This window comes from Leucoraja erinacea, chromosome 7 (genome assembly GCF_028641065.1).
Source record: "Leucoraja erinacea ecotype New England chromosome 7, Leri_hhj_1, whole genome shotgun sequence".
NCBI lineage: Eukaryota > Metazoa > Chordata > Chondrichthyes > Rajiformes > Rajidae > Leucoraja > Leucoraja erinaceus.
Genome location: NC_073383.1, coordinates 23,971,233 through 23,993,344, shown reverse-complemented (window position 1 = coordinate 23,993,344; position 22,112 = coordinate 23,971,233). Strand labels below are relative to the sequence as shown.

The following is a 22,112-nucleotide window of genomic DNA, read 5'->3' as shown; positions in this document are numbered from 1 at the left end:
TGTTTAAGACAGTGCCTATGTTAAGATCACAATATTCAAATTCAACTTTCAACTGTGGGGAAACAGAAAGTCCAATCACAGACCTTTGTAGATGTCATGTCATTAATTGATAGGAATAGAATTAGGCCATTTGGCCCATCAAGTCTACTCCGCCATTCAATCATGGCTGATCTATCTCTCCCTCCTAACCCCATTCTCCTGGGTCTCCTCATAACCTCTGACATATGTACTAATCAAGAATATATCTATCTCTGCCTTAAAAGGAGGCAGAGGCCTAAGATAAATAATTTACGCAGGCCACTAAAAGCACCAGGATAATGCATACATATAATCATGCATTTCTGGAGAAAAAAACTAAACATGTATTCCATCTCATCAAGCAACACAAAATGCCTACCAGCATGGTAAATGTATAAATAGCAACATACAATGGTTTATGAATTGCTTGTTACGGGCAGCAGATCAGTTTAAATTAAAACATGAAAACTATCAAGGAAATAAAATACAACAGAGTTACCTCTTTTATCTTAAGAGCAAGTTGGGAATTCATATCATTTGGTTCACATAGATTATCACTTGCAGATAAATTAGGAACTTCATCTATCACCATTGCTTCATCATCTTCAGGAAATTCTTCGGACTTGGAAAAAAATAAATCAGACAGATGTGATGCACAGCAGGTTCGCATAATATTTTTATCATTGGATACTCACAATTATTCCATGTCTGTGTTCCACAATAAGTATTCTTGTACCTCATCCAACACATCTTAAATATGTATCACAGAGTAAAGAAATATTTACTTTTTAAATATAATTATTTTTGTTGATAATATTCTATTAGCCTGAACATGCTAAAGACCCAAGCAATGGAATTTCATTTAACTGTAGATATTGCAGTTTGAACTTTATATTGATAATGTATATCATTAAGACCCCAGGATGAAGCCCACCATGTCTCAAAGACATCACCCCACAGCTTCAACAATATGCTGAGTCCTATTTTCCTGGTGATTGCGATTTCCCCTGATTTTTGTCCTCCCCTCCTCTTTCCGAGTTTCAGCTACAGCTGCATCTTTGTCTGTGTTCTCTTATAGTGAAGACTGAAACCAGGTACTTGTCTGTCATAATCTGTCAGCCTTGTTTTCCATTATTAATTCCCAGACTCACTTTCTATGGGATCAAAACATACTTTGTTATTTTTTCTTTTATAACATATCTACTGAAACTTCTATTTTCACACTTTGGCCTAGTTTTATTTTGTACTCAAATCCTTTTTTTCTTATTCATCTTTTAGTCATTCACAATGTTATTTACATTCTGTCCAATCTTGTCATTGCATAATTATGTTTAATTTTTTTAATCAATCTTTAACTTTTTTAGTTAACCACAAATGGATCCCCCTTTAGAAATTCCTTTCTTGTTGGAATGTATCTACTAAGAAGATATATTAAAAATCCTCATACATGGTTTCCACTATGTTTCAAACGATTGATCATAATTTGAAGTGATACTTGATTTTATTGACCTCTGCATTCATGACCTGATAATTGCCCTAATGTTTTATTCATCTTGGACAAAATAACTACAACATTCAATTATGATCACTGGGATAGATGTCTAGGGGTACCTTCACAATTACGTCCATAATTAATCTTATTTTGTTGCACAATTGCAGAATAGCATGCTTTCTGGTTGGCTTTAGAATGTGCTATTATTGGAAACTAGCCACATTATTAATTCCTCGTTAAGGTTTCCTTTGCCTATTTGAGTTTCCTATCTTTATGCAGATTAATATTCTACTTGGATATTTACTTTCTGTTGAGCTTATTTTACACTTTCTCCTACCAGGTGTTTTATGTTCGGGGGCCTATACAACACTTGCATAAATATCTTCTTGCCTTCGTTGTCTCTTAATTAACTGCATTGCCACAGGCTTAGATTTAAGCAATAATTCCTCTTACCTGCTCAATATCACTTCCACTATACCGATTACAGCGCTGCTCAAGAAATGCCTCTTGGCATCTTTCCTGTTCTAGTGTTTCACTGATAAGCCGAGCAACCTCACTCTGCTGTCCAGGTTTTTCTCGACCAATAAGAAATCTAATGAAAACATTTTCACGTTTTTAATTTTCTCACATTTCATAATTTTATTTTATTTTTCAAAATACATCCGTAAATGCATTATTCTACAAAAGCAAAATGCTTTAAATCCGAATTAAAGCAGAACATTCTGGAAATGCGTTGAAAGCATAGCCAATTGTTGTAGTGTATTTAGACTGCACACATTTCAGGCAAACTGTGCCAATGTTGAAATAGTGTATATTGAAGGGAGTGGTTTGAGTGCTGATTAAGTGAACTGAGTATTTTGTGAGTCAAGTAGAGAACATTCTGTCACTACATTCTGCCCAACCAAGCTCAAAAACATTAAGACAAATCCAATCAAGTCAACAACCTCTCCATAAGCATAAAAACTGGAGGGCAAGATCAATAGAATTACCATAAGTTGGGCTAGAAATTAACGGTTGCCCGGTTGCCAATGACCATCTAAAGTCCCGCCGGGCAACCTAAAAGCCGTGTCATTTTGCCCGGCTTGGCAAGCAAAAAAAATAATTGATTTTTTTTGCGATGGGTGTGGTCGCACCCCCCTTTTTTTCCCCCAGAGTAAAAAAAAATAAAGAGTGAAAAAAACCCAAAAAATTGGGGCGCAATATTTTTTTATTCTACACCAGGACAAAGGGAGCCTTGCCTTTGGGCTCCTTGGCCTTCGCAGTCGTACAGCCACTGGATGACCCTGGCGTTGCGCTCGATGACCGAGAGGGCAGAGGCTTGTTCTTCACCCGGAGCGGCTCGTTGCCGCTATCGCTGCTGCTGTGCCGGGACGGCTCGCTCTCCGAGTCTGGGCAGCTTCACGCTGCAAAACTTGAGGCCAAGGCTTTCAAAGGCGGCAAACATCTCCCCAGTCACGTTCTTGATCACCTCGGGCTCAAGTCTGCAGTGTTCGAAGAAACTCTCCAAGCCTGAGCAGGCTCGGGAGAAGCAGCAGCTGAAGTCAGAGTGCGAGCGCCGCAATCCGCCTTCACAAACCCGCCGCTTGAGCGGCTCCTTGGGACGATCTGCTGCTGTTTCGACGGGGCGCTGGGGAGGCGTGGCGACTGGGGGGAGGGGAGAGAGAGGAGAGAGGGGGGGGGGGGGGGGGGAGAGAGGGGGGGGGGGGAGAGATGGGAGAGGAAGGGAGGGGGGGGGGGGGGGGGAGGAGGGATGGGCGGGAAAAAGAAAGGAAGAGGTGGAGACAGTAGGCTATGGGAGAGCTGGGAATGGGAGGGGAAGGAGGGAGAAAGCAAGGACTACCTGAAATTGGAGAAGCCAATGTTCATACCGCTGGGGTGTAAACTACCCAAGCAAAATATTAGGTGTTGTTCCTCCAATTTGTGGTGGGCCTCACTCTGGCCATGGAGGAGGCCCAGGACAGTAAGGTTGGATTCGGTATGGGAGGGGGAAGTTGAAGTGCTGAGCCACCGGGAGATCAGGTTATTGCAAACGGAGTGGAGGTGTTGCGCGAAGCGATCGCCATGCCTGCGCTTGGTCTCACCGAGGTTGGTCATACGCCGAATAATCCAACCACATTTTTGTTTGGAAATGGAAATGAATAAAATTGCATTCATTGCAATGTGTAAAAAGAGTTGAGATACTATATTATAATTTTGCTGCATGTCATTGTGGTCATCATGTCTTGATTGGTGAATATGTTTAGTTTGTGACTTTATTTGAAACAGAAATAATATGTGAATGCTTCATTGAGCATAATTCCGATTGGTAACTACGCACTTCATCCGAGCAAATTATCGCACGCGTCATGTAAGCCGTCTTAAATGACCATCTAAACTGTCATTTGGCAACCTAAAAAGCTGCCTAGGATGCCCGGCTGGCAACAGAGAAAAAAGGTTGTGAGAGCCCTAATAAGGTCATCAACTTGAAACCTTAACTCTGTTTCTCTCTGCCAGATGTTGCATGGTCTGTAGTGTATTTCCAGGATTTGTTTCTTCAGAATACAATCATTAGCCGTTTAAAAAAAAAATCAGCTGTTACTCATACTCTGTTGGCAGTTCTCATTGGAGTTTCTCCAGGATCACTTGGTTTCAGACTTCATTACAACGTTGATTCACACAATGATTTAATTAATTACTATGAAAAGAACGTGCTAGAAAACCAGGATAAGTGCTCAACCAAGAAAACCAAGCCCAAAGCCAAAGTAGTATCTGAACTGCTTATACACATTTATGCTATGAACAATAACTTTATTGTCACATGAACCTAGGTACAGTGAAGTGTTCTGTTTTGCATGCACTCGTAAAATCATATAGCAGACCTCACCTAGGCAATACACAAATGTCACCAAGTTTCTGGCCCAGATAAAGTTACAAATGTTCACCGAACAGTCCTATCTTCCCTCCCCATCTTCTGCCTGCCGCCACACATAGTATGTGGCCCCCCTTCACCCGCCGCGTTGCCCGCCATTCTCGCCCCCCGCCTGGTCCTCTCACCGACCCTCCTCGCTCTCCGCGGCTGCTCACAGGTCACTCCTCACTCGGCGGCGTGGTGGGTGAGCCAGGCGGGTCTTCCGTCATCGGTAAGCAACGGGCAAGCGGGCCTGCTTGAGGGCTTGACCCCAATTGCCTGGATACCACCAAGCATGTGGCCCGCTGGGACACCCCTGGCGATTGGCTCACATGAAGTAAAAGTGAATGAGCCAAATTCCAAAGAAACAGTAAGAATGTATGCCCTTGACAACATTTGACTGAGTATGATATCAAGGAGCACTGGTAAAAACTGAAAGCCATTGCAATTAGAGGCTACCACTCTACTGCCTAGATAAAGGTTGTAGTTGATAAATACTAATTATCTCAGCCCAGAATATTATTTGCAATTTTACTGACATTGAATTCAGGCATGGGCATAAAAGTACATGTACTGTGCAGGTCACACAATTGCTCAGTAATGATCATTTCTGACTATCTCACCCTAACATGTCATTATCACCGCCAAATACTCAGACACAACATCCCGAATCAGGAAGATTTGTCCAGATCACCCATATATGGGGTGCCACTAGGCTCGGTGCTGGGAAGCCAGTTATTTACAATATATATTAACGATTTAGACAAGGGAATTAAATGTGACATCTCCAAGTTTGTGGATGACACAAAGCTGGGTGGCAGTGTGGGCTGCGATGGGGATGCTATGAGGCTGCAGGGTGACTTGGATAGGTTGGGTGAGTGGGTAGATGCAGTATAATGTGGATAACTGTGAGGTTATCCACTTTGGTGGCAAGAACAGGAAGGCAGATTACAGGGCTCTCGCTTAACTTTTTTTCCCTGTTGCCAGCTGGGCAACCTTGGCAGCTTTTTAGGTTGCCAAATGACAGTTTAGGTGGTCATTTAAGATGGCTTGCATGACGCGTGCGATAATGTGCTCGGCCGAAGTGCGTAGTTACCAGTTGGAATTATACTTAATGAAGCATTCACATATTATTTCTGCTTCAAATACAGTCACAAACTAAACATATTCACCAATCAAGACATGATATATCTCACAATGACATGCAGCAAAATTATAAGACAGTTTCTCAACTCTTTTTACACATTGCAATTAATGTCATTTCTATTAGTTCTTTCCATTTCCAAACAAAAATGTGGTTGGATTATTCAGCGTATGATCAACCTGCGTCAATAAATCCTGGACCATGGTAACATATATGCATACGTATAGTTGTGAATGTTGCTCATTAAATAACTACAGTACTGATACTCCATATTAAGAACATTGATTTGCCGTTAAAATGAATTCTGTAATAACGTGTCAACGGCAGCAGTGACAATTGAACACTGCAGTTTTAATGTTTCACGTATTCACAATTTAATTAATCCATCTTTATGGATTAAAACAAATAATGGGAATTAAAACACATTTGATTGCATTCCGTTATCAAACATAGTCAATGTTCGCTCTGAAGACATTTCCAGGACAATAGGGTCAGGGAGGGGTTGTGTGTGTGAATCAGTGCAGGGTGGATAGATGGCTAAGGGGGAGGGGGGGGGGGGGGGAATTAGAAGGCAGTCAGTGCAGAATGGATGGATTGAGGCAGGTGAATTATTACCTGTTGGTTGGTTGGTAAAATTGTGAGGGGAGAGAGCACGGGGGATGTCAGTGGTGTTGCATGGGGGGGTTCAGTACGGGATGGATGGGGGTAGACAAAAGTGGAGAAACTCAGCGGGTGAGGCAGCATCTATGGAGCGAAGGAAATAGGCACTGTTTCGGGTCGTGACCCTTCTTCAGACTGTTCCCCCCCATGCAGAATGGCAGGATCAGTACAGGATGGATGGGGGGGGGGGGGGGAGATCAGCGCAGGATGAATGGGGGGGGTTCAGTACAGTGGTGGATGAATGGGGGGGGATCAGTACGGGATGGATGGTGCAGGGTAAATGGAGGGTGGGTCGTACGGGATGAATGCATGGATTAGAATCAATGCGAGGTGGATAGGGTGATCAGTGAGGACTGAATAGAGGCAGGAATGGGGATCAGTGCGGGATGGAGAGGTGGGGTCCCAGGAGAAGGGGGGAGGGGGCGTACAAGAGAAAGAGAGAGAGAGAAGGGGGGCGAGGTATGGAGGAAGGAGGGTCAGCGCTCCTCGGACAACATCGTCCCGCTGCCTTGGCTGTTGGGAACTCCTCGCCACCGCCTCCCTCCTCTACCAGCCAACAGCAAGGTGCGGGGCCGAGCAGTGCTGTTCAAAGATCCCATAGCTATAGTATCTTTGGTGCAGCTGCTTCAGAAGGGTCGGAGCGAATGACGGGTTCCGAACAGCGGCAGCAGCGGCCGCGAGAGCGGCTCCATCAACTCCTCCTCCCGCACCCAGCCCGCCCTGATAAGGACCGCTGCTTGCAAATGCGCTTTCAATACAAACCCTCCCGCACACCGAGGCCTCGCCCTCCCACCCTCCTCCCTGCCTCAGCGTGCGGGAGGATTTGTATTGAAAGCTCCGTTAGCGGATTTGCAAGCAGTGGCCGCTATCAGGGCGGGCGGGAGGAGATGTAGCCGCTGTTCGGGGCCCGTCATTCGCTCCGACACTTCGTCACCACGCACCTAGTATCTTTCCCACGCAATACAGCCGTCACCGCCGACACAAAACGTTGCGTTCCTTTTCTCCAGGGATGCTGCCTGACCCGCGGAGTTACTCCAGTGTTTTGTGTCTGGCTTCGGTGCAAACCAGTATCTGGTTGCCAAGCCGGGCAAAATGACTCGGTGTTTAGGTTGCCCAGCGGCGCTTTGAGTGGTCAGTGGCGCCCGGGCAACCGTTAATTTCGAGCCCTGAGATTATTATCTGAAAGGTGTCAGATTAGGAAAAGGGGAGGTGCAACGAGACCTGGGCATGTTTGTGCATCAGTCACTGAAAGTAAGCAGGCAGGTATAGCAGGCAGTGAAGAAAGCTAATGGCATGTTGGCCTTCATTGCGAAAGAATTTGAGTTTAAAAGCAAGGAGGTCCTACTGCAGTGTGCAGGGCACTGGTGAGACCGCACGTGGAGTATTGTGTGTAATTTTTGTCTCCCAATTTGAGGAAGGACATTTTTGCTATTGAGGGAGTGCAGCGTAGGTTCACCAGGTTAATTCCCGGGATGGCAGGACTGACATGTGATGAAAGAATGGGTCGACTGGGCTTGTATTCACTGGAATTTAGAAGGATGAGTGGGGATTTTATAGAAACATATAAAATTCTTAAGGGATTGGACAGGCTAGATGCGGGGAAAATGTTCCCGATGTTGGGGGAGTCCAGAACCAGGGGTCACAGTTTAAGAATAAGGGGTAGTCCACATAGGACTGACATGAGGGGAAAAAAATTCACCCAGAGAGTTGTGAATCTGTGGAATTCTCTGCCACAGAAGACAGTGGAGGCCAATTCACTGAATGCTTTCAAGAGTTAGATTTAGCTCTTAGGGCTAAAGGAATCAAGGAATATGGAGAAAAAGCAGGAACGGGGTAGTGATTTTAGATGATCAGCCATGAAAAAATATTGAATGGCAGTGCTGGCTTGAAGGGCCTACTCCTGCACCTAATTTTCTATGTTTTTATAAATACTGTATATATAATTCTCAACTCTCTTGCAGGGCAATTTAAGAAGGCAGTTATGAACTTGGTTCCAACTGAGGCTATATGAACCAAACCAACATGGGAGAGGAAATCTTGCTCCTTTAAAGGATGTAATAATCCAGGTATGTCGATTTTCATTACTGGTTCTAATTTATTATTTCATCTTAAGGTATTTAATTAAACTTTACCAGGTACTGCATAAGAACTCATTTGAAGTCAGCAATAGCACAGGTTTCCAGATCATAATTACAAGGATATAATCATTGTGCTTTGGTACCCTCCCTGAGTTTACAAGAAACTAATGAGTCTAGTTAATAATGAAGTAAAAACAATACTCCTTTTTGCAAAACGGTGCAAGTTAAATATATATAAAATTATTGATCCAAGTCTATCGCCTCTATTGTATAAATTGATTTATTACAACCACTTACCTGACCATACCTTTGGTGTTCTTCAATACAGTGGCTGCAAACATTTGTGTAACCCCAACCAAACTGACACCATCCACTTCAACTATCTGGTCATTCACCTGGATTCTGCAATAAAGAATACAAATTTATGTTCTGTGGTACAGTATATTTTATCCGATGAATTTCAAGCAGCTTTTATGAGCAAACTGCAGTACAAAGACAACCACTATTTTCTTTTCAAAAATTAGTCAGATTTTCTTAGATTCTCAGCAGTTAAGCAAATTTAATAAAAAGGCATTTTTTTCGTGTCGCTGTATAGTTTTAGATTCAAAGATACTACTTTGAAATAGATCATGTTTAAACTCAAGTCACAAGAAAACCAACAATCAGATACAGTGACTCCATGGATTTCAACAGAAAGGAACACGGTACAAAAGACAATTTATTGGTAATTATATTTTCTTGATATAATTATGTTAATTAAATGCATTTGCTTTGCATTTCTAATACTTTAAAGTGTTTTTTTTAATGTTATAGTTTTGAAAATATTTGTACCTCAAAGGCTCATTTTAAATGTTCCTAATCATTTTCAATCTCGCAGCTTTATCAAACCATTTGCATGGGATTAATGATCAATGAAGCCTTGTGGTACCTATTGCCTTACTAATCATGTTATGGCTGGTTTCTTTCTAGACTTTTATACAGGTGGACAGAATAAGAACAGAATTAACAAGTGCATGAACAGTGAACAATAAACAATTTTATAGATATTTTGGATTGACGATCTTTGTTTCTCCAGGTATCATACAAGTTATAGAAGATATTCCAGGCTACATATGCTTCAGTAGACACAAAGTTGCAGTAACTCAGCGGGACAGGCAGCATCTATGAGGAAGGAATGGGTGGCATTTCTCCTTGTGACTGCTTTCAGAAAAGGATTTGCAATTTTAAGATAAGATCAAAAATGTTTAGGAAAAAAGGCATCAAATTGCATTTTTATCTGAATACCAAACTATTACTCCAATTGCAAATACACAATTTTTCACTCTTAATTCCTTATCATTCAAAAAATGCAAGACAAGGTCTGTTATTTGATCAATCCATAGCTAGATACACCAAACTCCAAAGAAGATACATTTAGTTAACGTCTTACCGTTTATCTCTACATGCAGCTCCACCCTCAGTGATAGTCTTCACAAAAATTCCCAATTTTTCGAGTCCTTGATCTGCACCAACACCCATGCCAATAATGCTAATTCCAAGTCCACCTTCACCTAAATGTTTGATACATTTTTAAACAAAGTTCATTTGTTTTAAAACAATGATCATGCTCACTTATTTAGCAAGTCTACTGTAGTAAAATATCCCCATCTCCTTCAAAAAAGTACATGGTGATTTGGTTAAAGTAAAAAATCATGCATTAGCTTGGGCATGGGGTGTTGGACAATGTCAAATAAATACATACGGAGGAGGATTCCGAGGTTATGGGGAAATATTGGAAGACTGATGAGTGAAGTAGTTTGATAGCTGAAAATATCTGTGGATATGAACCGTTTTGCGCACATGGTACATGAATTTTGGGCTAGATAATGAACTAGTTGTAAACTGTATTGAGTTATGAATAGTAATTAAGCCATTAAGTTTGAGCTCACTATTTCAGTTCAGAAATTTAAATTAAAGTAATTAAATAGATATGAACTTTTAAAAGCTATTCTCAGTAATAATAACCATGAAAACTATCAGTGGCCATAAAAAAAGCATCCGGTTTAGATATCTTTCAGCGATGGAAGTGTACTATCCTTATCTAGTGTGAACTATATGTCACTCCAGTGCCTCCAATGGGATTCATTCTTAATTGCAATTAGGGGTTCACAACCCATGAATGAATAAATAAATAATCTGAATGCATTGTTCCATTGACATCTCTTTCTCTTTGGCAATTACCAAAAAACAAATGACAGATGTGTCAGCAATGTGATTCAAACAATTCTTCATGTCACCCTGAAAAACACTACAAATACTTTCTGCAATGGTTAACTTTGCATTAGAATATGATACTTTATCTAAAAGGCTGAAAAAACTTAGACTTTGTACAGTTGTTGGAAATAATTTAAATATATTTCTATATGCATGTCAAATTACATATTTTCATTATCTGATATTTTATAAATATCTTTAGAAACAACTATTTGTTAGCTGATTAAGTAGGAAAAGAGAGCCAACAACATAACAGCTACTTTAAAACTCACCCTTCTCAATTTCAACTGGAAAAACATCCATTTTTTCCACTCTCTTCTCCAATTCGTATTCTGCCGATGCTGCCACAGGATCAACGTCCTCATTTCGCCTATCGTAGTCATCATTTGAATAGGTACTGTAAACCTGCAAAAAATATTGTGAAATGTTGCCGTCTTCCATACCATCATTATATTTCAAATCAACTAATTTCATATCTCACCAATGTTTTTCAGTAAATGCTGAAATGCTGAAGCAAGTACATTTGTTGTAATCCTCCAATGTTCGTATTGTATAGACGTACAATAGAACATGCTACCCAAAACTTTATACTGCACTGCCATTAACTAGAACTTTAAAAAAATGTCTGCTTGGCTCAAGCAGAAGGTCTAAATTCAACTTCTGTTTTAAAACTTCACTACCAATGGAATGTATAAACTAAAACCATGATTTTCCACAAAAAAGTAAAAGACAAAAAGACTCATTCATTTTATTTGCTTTCCAAATATTAAATGAAATATTTGATGCATTTGATATGCAAAGACGACTGCACTTAAAAAGCAATAAAATGTTAACTGTCCCTTCCCAGATTTCCATTTCAGGGATTCACATATTTAACCTGGCCAGTGAACACGATGGAACTTGTTACCACAGCAAAATCTCTGGGCTGGGACAAGCCATGGCAGTCAAGGGAAGAGGAATATAACAGCTTTCTAACAGGAGGAGATGAGAGAGACTACAGTTTAGTTTAGAGATACAACACGGAAACAGGCCCTTTTGCCCACTGAATCCATGCTGACCCGCTATCCTACAAACACTAAGGATAATTTTACAATTACAATTATACCAAGCCAATTAACGTACAAACTCCATACAGACAAGCACCCACAGTCGAACATGGGTCTCTGGCACTGTAAGGCAGCAACTCTACCGCTGCAGTTTGTCTGCCACTGCCACTGAAGTCACGGCAATGGATGATTTTAGAAAAATAATTAAAGAATCCATGGTAAAACATAAAGTTAAAGTGACACAAGGATTATAAGAAGTACATTTCATTATCTTCAAATTCTGATTTATTTAGATGAGGGATTAGGGGAGTAGAGGAATTGGAAGAAAATCCAGAAATAGGAGAAATAGTAATTAGTTATGATGACTATTAACTGTGCTTCCTGTAACAGAATCACTTCCAGATCTGGATAGTGCCAATCCTGGCCCCACATCCAAAATAAATTACAAATCAATGGCAATAAAAATGGTAAAGTAGGGAAACAGTAGCAGATTCAGTTAACATAACATATGAAGAACCCGATTTTAACAAAATATACACTTTGCATGGAAAAAAGCAAGATACTGTGGAAGGACAAAAGTTCTTGTTAATTCATGGTATCACATATTTAGATAGTTGTTATAATTTTTCAGTAATGCATAAATTGGAAAATTAAGATTGAACACACATACCAAGATGTAAGTCACATGAAATAAATCTACCACTCTTGGCAAAAGTGCATCTTTTGGCACACCAATTGTTCCAAGTTTATTATGTAGACTTAAACAAAAAACATTACATATTATCCTATCTTTTTTCTCCAGAGATTCTGCCTCTTATAACATTATATATTATTTGATAAAATCATAATTTGTATAAATTTGTGAATACTGTGATCCTTTTACTTATTTAAGACAAATATTCTACTGTCAAATCGAGAATGCTGTAGCAGAACTCATAATAAATTTAGTTGCAGTAATTATTTAGTTTTGAGATGTAAATAAAAATGAATAATACCATTTTTCAAGTTGGAAATGCATAATACTCACAAAATGTTTCCTCGCGGCTTTCACACTAAATAATCTTTAATTAAACTATTGGATTTTAGCAGAGTATTGCAAAGCCTTAGGAAATATACTACTGCGCACAATTTTCTATTGACTTCATTTTTTGGGATGTGGGATTTCTGATGAGGCCGGCATTTACTGCACACTCCAAATTGAGAAAATAGTGGTGAGCCAACTTCTTGAACTGTTGCAGTCCTTCTGATGAAGATACTACACAGAGCTAGTAAATCAAGAACTGCATGATTAAGATCCAAAACCATCCAAGACAACAAATCATCTACTGCAGGAACTCAGCGAATCGAGCAGCATCTACAGATGGAAAAGACCTGTTCAGGAAAGTCAGATTGGTGTGGACTTGGAGGGCAACATGTTTTCCTGCGTGCATAGTGGTTGAGGATGTGGGATTGGGGATGGAGTTGAATTCAATGGAGATGGTCTTGGAAGGGAGGATGCTCCTCAAACTGCAGAGCATCTTGGACAATACCCTTTCCATGACACACTGGTCAACCTGAGGAGCACCAGACTGGTTCCACCAAGGTGCAGCACAGAACGCCACACGAGATCCTTTTTCACTGTGACTATCAAACTGTACAACTCCTCCCCCTTCTGTCGTGGGGTAGACGGATTCCCCTTCTCCTCCTCCCCAATCTTTGCACATCCCCAATCCTGGACTTTCCACTCATCCCTTTAATTTCATGTTTCATGTATCTTGTTGAGTTTTATGTCTGGTGGCAGACCAATTTCCCTCCTGGGATAAATAAAGTTCTATCGTATCGTATTGGGAGAGGCTATCAGATTGGAAGTAGCCCCAGCCACTAACTGAAGCTGGAATACATTTCAGCCACTAGGTGGTGGTGGCAAAGGGAATTAACATTTAGCGTGACTTATACAATGCATCAAATCAGATGTTCTTTCCTGTTTGCAGGAATTTGTTGCAACATTGACTTCCGGAGCAATCGTCTTCTTCTACATTATGTTAGAAGCTTTCTAGTCCTAGATAAAAACCAAGGGTCATTTTGATGAATGGGTATTAATTATTTTATATCCATGAGTTTCAATTTTCTTCTCAGATAAATACTGTGTTCCAAATTCAGCCTTAGAATCGCAACGTTTTCTAATCTGACAACTCAGTAGTACAGTAACTACAAGACAACTAACTTCAAGATTGAGGGCGAAGAAACGTGAACATGATTTAACGAGATACAAAAGCATATATTTGAATAAATTAACTACGTTTATTCTCTCAAAATGATAGGGAAGAGGTACCAGGATATTGTCACTGTACTTCACCATTCAGCAAATTTAATGAGTATACAACCCCAACACCAGAGGCACACAGGGCCTTGATCAGCTGGAATCTGCCTCACATCAAAACTATGTTCCTGTGGACATGCTGAAACAAGCAGCATGCTTCAAAGGGTTTGACGCTCATAAGATTCAGTTCTACAATGGCTTCTGCATAATACTTTAAAAAATGTTTGCCCAGCCCACACATACAGGTAGGCCCAAGTTTAAACAGATCCCATCCAATTCGGAACCAGTTATTCTCATTTCACGGCAGGCTAATAACTCATCTTGTGCTGCTTATAAATGATCTAATATGGGTAAACAAAAAAATCTTAGCTGCTGTATGTTGGCTTCTGATGTTTAGATGTGTTCAGGTTTATATTTGAGGACTTTACTTCATATTTTTCCCTTTAGTTTTCTGCAAGATCGTTAAGATTTTACAGGCAAAAATGTGCTTTTCTACCTTTTATAAAATTAACCTTGTTTAGGATTTCACAGTACACAGTGGTCAGCACAGTAGCACAGCTGGTATAGCTGCTGCCTCACAGTGCCAGATACCCGGGTTTGATTCTGACCTCGGCTGCAGTTTGTGTGGAGTTTACACGTTCTCCCTGTGACTGCATGTTTTTTCACTGGGTGCTCCAGCTTCTTCCCACCTCCCAAAGACGGGCGTGTTAGCCGGTTAATTGGCAACTGCAAATTGCCACTAGTGTGTAGGGAGTGAATATGAAAGGATGATCGATAGCCGGTGTGGACTCGGTAGGTCCTGTGCCATTATGTATCTCTAAACTAAATAAAATGTTTCTGTGCATGGCGTCATTTCAGTTAAATATTGGGAAACTATTTATTGAAATGGAAACTTCTAGTAGCTATGCATTACAAAGATGACCTGCTATCCTCAAAACTGCACTGTTCCAGTAGCTTCGAAAGAGATGGAGTGCAACGCTTTGATGCAGATCACGATAGTCTTAAAAGAAAATCTATCATCCATTCTGGGCACCTGTAGATTACTTAAGGAAACTGGAAGGTCAGGACCCTTCTTCAGACTGACCCCGAGTTACTCCAGCATTTTGTATCCTTTTGTGTAAACCAGCATCTGCAGTTCCTTGTTTCTACTTGGTCCTCGATTTTCCCTGTACTTGTGAATACCCCATGAATATAAATTCCTTTCACTAACACCACACTGAATCATATATGCAACTCCATAATCTGTCTGACCCATTGCCAAGTTGTATGCGACTCAAGCCTATAAAATGATGAAAGGTTTTGATAGTTTGGATACAGAGAAAATGTTTCCACTTGGGAAAAGCATAACTAAAGACCATGAATGTAAAATAGAATAAAGAGAAACCTTACTCACAGTAGTGATAATTTGGAACTTGTTTCCACCAGAGGTTACTGAACCAATAGTACAGAAACATTTAAAAGGGCATCGCAACTTATAAAATGAAAAAGATAATAGTGAAATGCAAATAGACTTTGATGAGGAAAGGAGACTCCAACGAAGTGCCCATTGGTTACACTAAATAAAGTAAAAGAATGATTAGATGAACATTGAATATTAGCCTATATCAACTAGAAGTATAACAGATTACACAGCTATAATAAATGTAAACGCTGACCTATTGGAATCTGCGACAAGTGTTCATACTGAGAAATATTAAAGAGATAGAGACATGAAACAAATATTTTGTACCAGTCTTCTCAGTGGAAGATAGTCAATTAAGGGTGCTACGAAGAAGCATACATTGGGGAACTAGATTGTTCACTAGATTGATTGCTAGGAGGAGGTGCTTATTAACCTTTTAGGAAACATTGAGTGAAGGATGTGGAGTGATCTCATTGAAACATGCAAGATTCCAAAGGGTCCGTTTGGGGAGATGATGTGAGAATGTTTTCTTTGGTGAGTACAGTTAAAGGAAAAAAGAATTAAGAAACAGAATCAACTACTGAAAATAAGATGAGGAAGAGAGCTATGAATCTTTAGAATTTCAATCCCAGAAGGTAGTGGATACAGAATTCTAAAATAAAATTGAGGCTGAGATGAATATTTTGGGGGATTTTAAGGGGTGCAAGAATATTGGGGATCTGTTTTGTCCTCCATTTTACAAAATAGTTTGCTAATGTTTAAATTCCAAAGGGTATTGATGCACAAATGTTACAGATGTCAGTGACTTCATTTACCATTACCAGATTTTCAATTTTTGCTTCAATTTCACAGCAGATGCAGTGTTCCTCCCTTTAACTTGAACAAGTTGAAAAAGATCAAAATAAACAACACTGGACAACTGTGTTAATCCAAAACTCTAATAATCCAGCAGACTGGAGTTTGATGGTGCACAACTAGCAAATTTTCTGCACTATTAGATAACACTCTTAAGAATGCACCCATTCATTATAACTTTACTTCCTTTTAAAATGTTATACAGCTGTATATTTTTTTTTCAGTAAAACAAAGTTCCAAATGAGGACAGTAAGGAAGGCCTTGGTGAATTCCTAATGAATGTAGATAAGGGGTCCCATTGAGCTCGCAATGAGGGTGAAAAGGAGGTCCTGGTGAATTCACAAGTAAAGGAAACATCATCCAGTAGCCAGATGCCTGGAAAATAATGTTAATATTGGTTTGCTTATCCTGCCTGTGTATTTGAAGGATTTTGCAAATATGGCATTGGTAGTTTCTTTGAGGTGCTTGCAATAAATAGTCCGTGTCTCAGAAGTATCTAGAAGGATAAGGATCACTGCATTTTTCCTGTCTCATCTTGGACCTTTGTGCAGCATTGCAGAAAATATAAAAAGTGGTCAAGACAATAATGCAAACTTGCTTGACAACTCCGTACTGAGATCGGATCAGTTGTAAACCCAGTGGTAAGGATGACAGCTTGCAGGTCATCAAGATGCAAATATACGATGGCGGTGAATATTATTGGGCAGGAAGATAGATGGAGGATGGTCCACTGTCCCTCCACAATAGTGTTGAACACTTTGGGCACGCTATGTATGCCTTGTACAGTAAGTTTTACTTATCAACAATAAGTTATCATAATAAGTACCAATAAGTACTTATCAAATAATAATTGATCTCCATTCAGGAGGTACGGTACAGCAGATGGATTTATAGTGTACAATTAACTGAAAATTATTTTAGTCTATACCGTTCAATGACACGCTTGGCTATTAGGCTATCTGGTGTGACCTAGATACAAAGTCCTTTCAACATTCTTAAAAGGTTACCATGGAAACCAAACTTGAACAATGCTCTTTTATATCCAAAAATGCAGTAGGTGTAACTATCATTTACAATGGAGAACCAAGTCCAATTCAAGCTGAATATGAGGGATTACTTACAATTGTAGAAAATAGAATAAACTATTACAGCACAAAATAATGTTCTATAAAAGAGGTTGTAAAGTGCCAGACTCTGACATACTTCTATTGATTTAGTTTGGACTGCCAGTTCTAATATGCATTTAGTTCTACTTTGCACATCAACAGATATTCAGTGAACGTATGCCATACTTTAAAAAAAACAACATAGACATAAAATGATCTTCAAGTGATCAGGCGTACATTTCCTATTTTGTGTCCCGTCATGTCAATGATTTTACCACCAATTTTACCGCCTTGTATTACATAACCAACATTGGCCTGGCCTACATCAAATGCAAACACTTTGTTTTGTACTCTTAAAAAAAACTTCCACTCAAAAGGTTGCCTTTATAATCAAGACTCCTAAGCAGCAGTTTTGGATCCTTGTCTTCTCCAGCTAGCTATAACACACGCAGAACAGGAAATGTAATACAGAGTGGGCAAGCCAGCCACATGGCAAAATAGAGTAAAGATATCACGATAAACTATTCGAAGATGCTAAAACTAAGAAATCAGAACCAAATCAAAAACGCGTTTTCTCCTAAAAAGATTGATACCAAGGTAAAGGACCCAGTTCAAAACTGGAAACACCACATTTGAAAAACAAACCAAACAAGGTAAAATAAAGTAAATAGTTACGTTTTTTAGCCCAAATTATAAACTTTAAATTTTTATGAAGAAAAATAAGAGCAAGAAAGATGAGAATTGAGGTATGAAGAAACAATGTCACAATTTCAAAAGAGAAATAAAGCTAAATTTGAATTTTGCTGCATGCTGACGATACAAAGTGAAAAGTGGTCACCCAGTAATACGAGAGGTTTTAGTGAGAAATAGCAACAACACAGCAAAAAACTCAGCGATTCACCAAGAAGACGTGTTTTTATGTTTATGCTCAAGATAATGTTTAACCACCTTCGTACAACTTAAACGCAAGAATTTTTTAATTTTATACATTGTGAATCTGAGAACTAATGAAGACCAGCAAAGAATGGGAAAATTAATGAGACCTGGCGCATAGACACAAAATGCTGAAGTAATTCAGCGGGACAGGCAGCATCTCTGGATAGAAGGAATGGGTGATGTTTCGGGTCGAGAACCTTCTTCAGATTTATCAGTCAAATGTTTGAACATTAAGCTGAAAGCAACTCTTTCTGTAAAGATGTAAAGGAATTGGGATTGAAAAAAGTGAAACAGGTTAGAAAAGTCCACTGATTAGGATCATGTGAAGTGGTAATATCAGGGAAATGGCTAGAATGCGTGCAGAATAAATTCTATGGAGGGCAAGCATAGAGGAACAGATGTTGGTGCCCCCCTTAAAATATTGATTATCAAGTTCAGTTCTTTTTGTAATACAAGTAATCTGAAATTGACAATCAGAATTACAACATTATTGGCTAATAAGACTAATTAGATATTTTTTTCAGTCATTACAAGAATAATGGGTCCCTTTATTCTGTCCATTGCATATATTTCAATAATTGATTTAGTGTGATATACTCATTCTTGTGAAGATAAACCAAAATGTCATATGTATAATGTCATAAAAGACTTATTATACATTCAAATCTCCAAAGTTCCAAAAATTCAATCCAACATAAAAATCTCTTGTTATTTAAAAAAATATTATCTACAGCCCATACCTTGGCTTTAGCAACATGGTTTCAAATATGTTTAATTGTTAATGTAATTGACCCTTGATAGTATTGCCGTGATGAGAACAGAAAAGATCAATAAAAAAGTAATTTGTGATGGAAAAATTCTAACAAAATATCTGTAGCAATTCAAATTTCTCAAGTCTTAATAGCACGTATGCTGGATTAAACAAAAACAATTCAATAGGACATCATAATTTGGACTCCAACTTTCAGTGAAAATAGACTTTTCAATATTCGTATCTATTTGCATAATCAATATATTTTCACACTCCTGAAAAACACTTTGGTAATTCAATTTAACCCATCTGCTTCAATGTGTTTTCCTTGAAAGGTACTCCAAATCTAGTCCTTCGTGTAAACAGAGATCCCACCCAATTTCCCGTTGTCTAATTTATTAAACTGTGATCCCTTGCATCTTAAACAAACACCACGTGGATTAGTCACTTGCAATTTTTGCATTCCTTTTTGGACCCAATTTTAAAGTCATTCTTTTCAAAGAACATTATATATAGTATTCAACCCGCCTAGAGTGTGTTAATCAAATACATATATTACAGGAAACATTTAAATAAATATGAGTATGAATGTATTTGACAATTCTTATTACCTAAAATCTTATTCCTCGAGACTTCTTACACTTCAGTTTCCTAGGGTTTTTGATAATAACAGGGCAAATGTATGTGATAGCGGTAATGCTAAGTCACAAATTTGGCAGTGCATTAATATTCAGTTTTTAGACCTGATATTAACTGTGTCAGCTCCATTCCAAGTCTTAAAGCAACTTCTAACAGGAAGCAGCTTTACGATGACATGTGTAGACATTCAAAGTTGGAATTACAATGGTGCAGCGAGTGCATTAGGCCATCCAGGAACTTAAGCCCGTCCCACTTACGTGTTCTTGGCACACTAATTACGCAACCACGTGCTCACGTTGAGGCGCGACGGTCCCACGAAGGTCGCGCGCGATTTCATGCGCCCGCACAGCTGTCTGGAGCGCGTGACGTCATTTGAAGATGGACACAAAATGCTGGAGTAACTCGGCGGGACCGGCAGCATCTCTGGAGAGAAGCAATGGGTGATGTTTCAGTCTGAAAGAAGGGTCTTGACCCAAAACGTCACCAATTGCTTTTCTCCAGAGACCACGTGCTCATGTTGAGGCGCGACGGTCCCGCGAAGGTCGCTCGCGATTTCATGCGCCCGCACAGCTGTCTGGAGCGCGTGACGTCATTTGAAGATGGACACAAACTGCCGGTCCCGCTGAGTTACTCCACCATTTTGTGCCTATCTTCAATTTTCTTGGCCCCGCTCTGGGAGTAGATGTGGGGGCGGATTCGGACTGCAACGGCCGTGAGCCCCAGGTCGATTTTGGCAACGTTTGCCTGCTTCTGCTGCTATTGGAGGTGAGACGTTGCGTCGCGCTAGGGTCTTGGACCTGTCCCACTTTGGCCGTCAGTTACGCGACAGGCCGTTGGCGCGCGAAGATTTTGTTCGCTACAAAAATTTCGGAGCCCCGCGCGATGTCGCGCACAACTACATACCCCTCCGTGCTTCTCAGCGGGACCAGCCCTGCGCTGCCATACGATGCCCGTGCGCCTCAACACGACAACGAGGTAGCGTAATTTGCGTGCCAAGTACATGTAAGTGGGACAGGCCCTTTAGCTAACAACAGCATTGAGAGAGGAGACCCATGAGGCAAAGACAATAGACAATAGGTGCAGGAGTAGGCCATTCGGTCCTTCGAACCAGCACCGCCATGTAATGTGATCATAGCTTATCATCCCCAATCAGTATCCCGTTCCTGCCTTCTCCCCATATCCTACGACTCTGCTATTTTTAAGAGCCCTATCTAGCTCTCTCTTGAAAGCATCCAGAGAACCCGCCTCCACTGCCCTCTGAGGCAGAGAATTCCACAGACTCACCACTCTTTGTGGGAAAAAGTGTTTCCTCGTCTCCGTTCTAAATGGCTTACTCTTTATTCTTAAACTGTGGTCCCTGGTTCTGGACTACCCCAACATCGGGAACATGTTTCCTGCCTCTAGCGTGACCAAACCCTTAACAATCTTATATGTTTCAATGAGATTCCCTCTCATCCTTCTAAACTCCAGAGTGTACAAGCCCAGCTGCTCCATTCTCTCAGCATACGAGTCCCACCATCCCGGAAATTAACCTTGTAAACCTACGCTGCACTCCCTCAATAGCAAGAATGTCCTTCCTCAAACTAGGGGACTAAAACTGCACACAATACTGCAGGTGTGGTCTCATTAGGGCTCTGTACAACTGCAGAAGGACCTCTGCTCACATATTCGATTCCTCTTGTTATAAAGGCCAACATGCCATTTGCTTTCTTCACTGCCTGCTGTACCTGCATGCTTACTTTCATAGACTGATGTACAAGGACCCCTAGATCCCGTTGTACTTCCCCTTTTCCCAACTTGACACCATTTAGATAGTAATCTGCCGTCCTGTTTTTGCTACCAAAGCGGATAACCTCACATTTATCCGCATTAAACTTCATCTGTCATGCATCTGCCCACTCCCCCAACCTGTCCAAGTCACCCTGCATTCTCATAGCATCCTCCTCACAGTTCACACTGTCACCCAGCTTTGTGTCATCTGCAAATTTGCTAATGTTACTTTGAATCCCTTCATCCAAATCATTGATGTATATTTTAAATAGTTGCGGTCCCAGCACCGAGCCTTGTGGTACCCCACTAGTCACTGCCTACCATTCTGAATGGGACCCGTTAATCCCTACTCTTTGTTTCCTGTCTGCCAACCACTTCTCTATCCATGTAAGCACTCTACCCCCAATACCGTGCCCTAATTTTGCCCACTAATCTCCTATGTGGGACCTTATCAAATGCTTTCTGAAAGTCCTAGTACACTACATCCACTGGCTCTCCCTTGTCCATTTTCCTAGTTACATCTTCAAAAAATTCCAGAAGATTAGTCAAGCATGATTTCTCCTTTGTAAATCCATGCTGACTCGGACCGATCCTGTTACTGCTAACCAAATGTTCGGCTATCTCATCTTTTATAATTGACTCCAGCGTCTTCCCCACCACCGATGTCAGGTTAACTGGTCTATAATTCCCTGTTTTCTCTCTCCCGCCTTTCTTAAAAAGTGGGATAACATTAGCTACCCTCCAATCCACAGGGACTGATCCTGAGTCAATAGAAC

General features: G+C 40.3%; 1 protein-coding gene across 2 annotated transcripts in view; it reads right to left on the bottom strand.

Moving 5' to 3' along the window:
• LOC129698746 (neurabin-1-like) overlaps positions 1-22,112 on the bottom strand; it is a 63,164-nt gene that overhangs the window by 29,291 nt on the left and 11,761 nt on the right. For both annotated transcript variants that reach the window (XM_055637972.1, XM_055637973.1), the window contains exons 2-6: positions 10,805-10,937; positions 9,709-9,829; positions 8,577-8,681; positions 1,964-2,102; positions 518-640 (exon numbers count right to left, since the gene is read on the bottom strand). In XM_055637972.1, the coding sequence (XP_055493947.1) occupies positions 518-640; positions 1,964-2,102; positions 8,577-8,681; positions 9,709-9,829; positions 10,805-10,937 (621 nt within the window). The remainder of the gene's footprint in view (positions 1-517; positions 641-1,963; positions 2,103-8,576; positions 8,682-9,708; positions 9,830-10,804; positions 10,938-22,112) is intronic.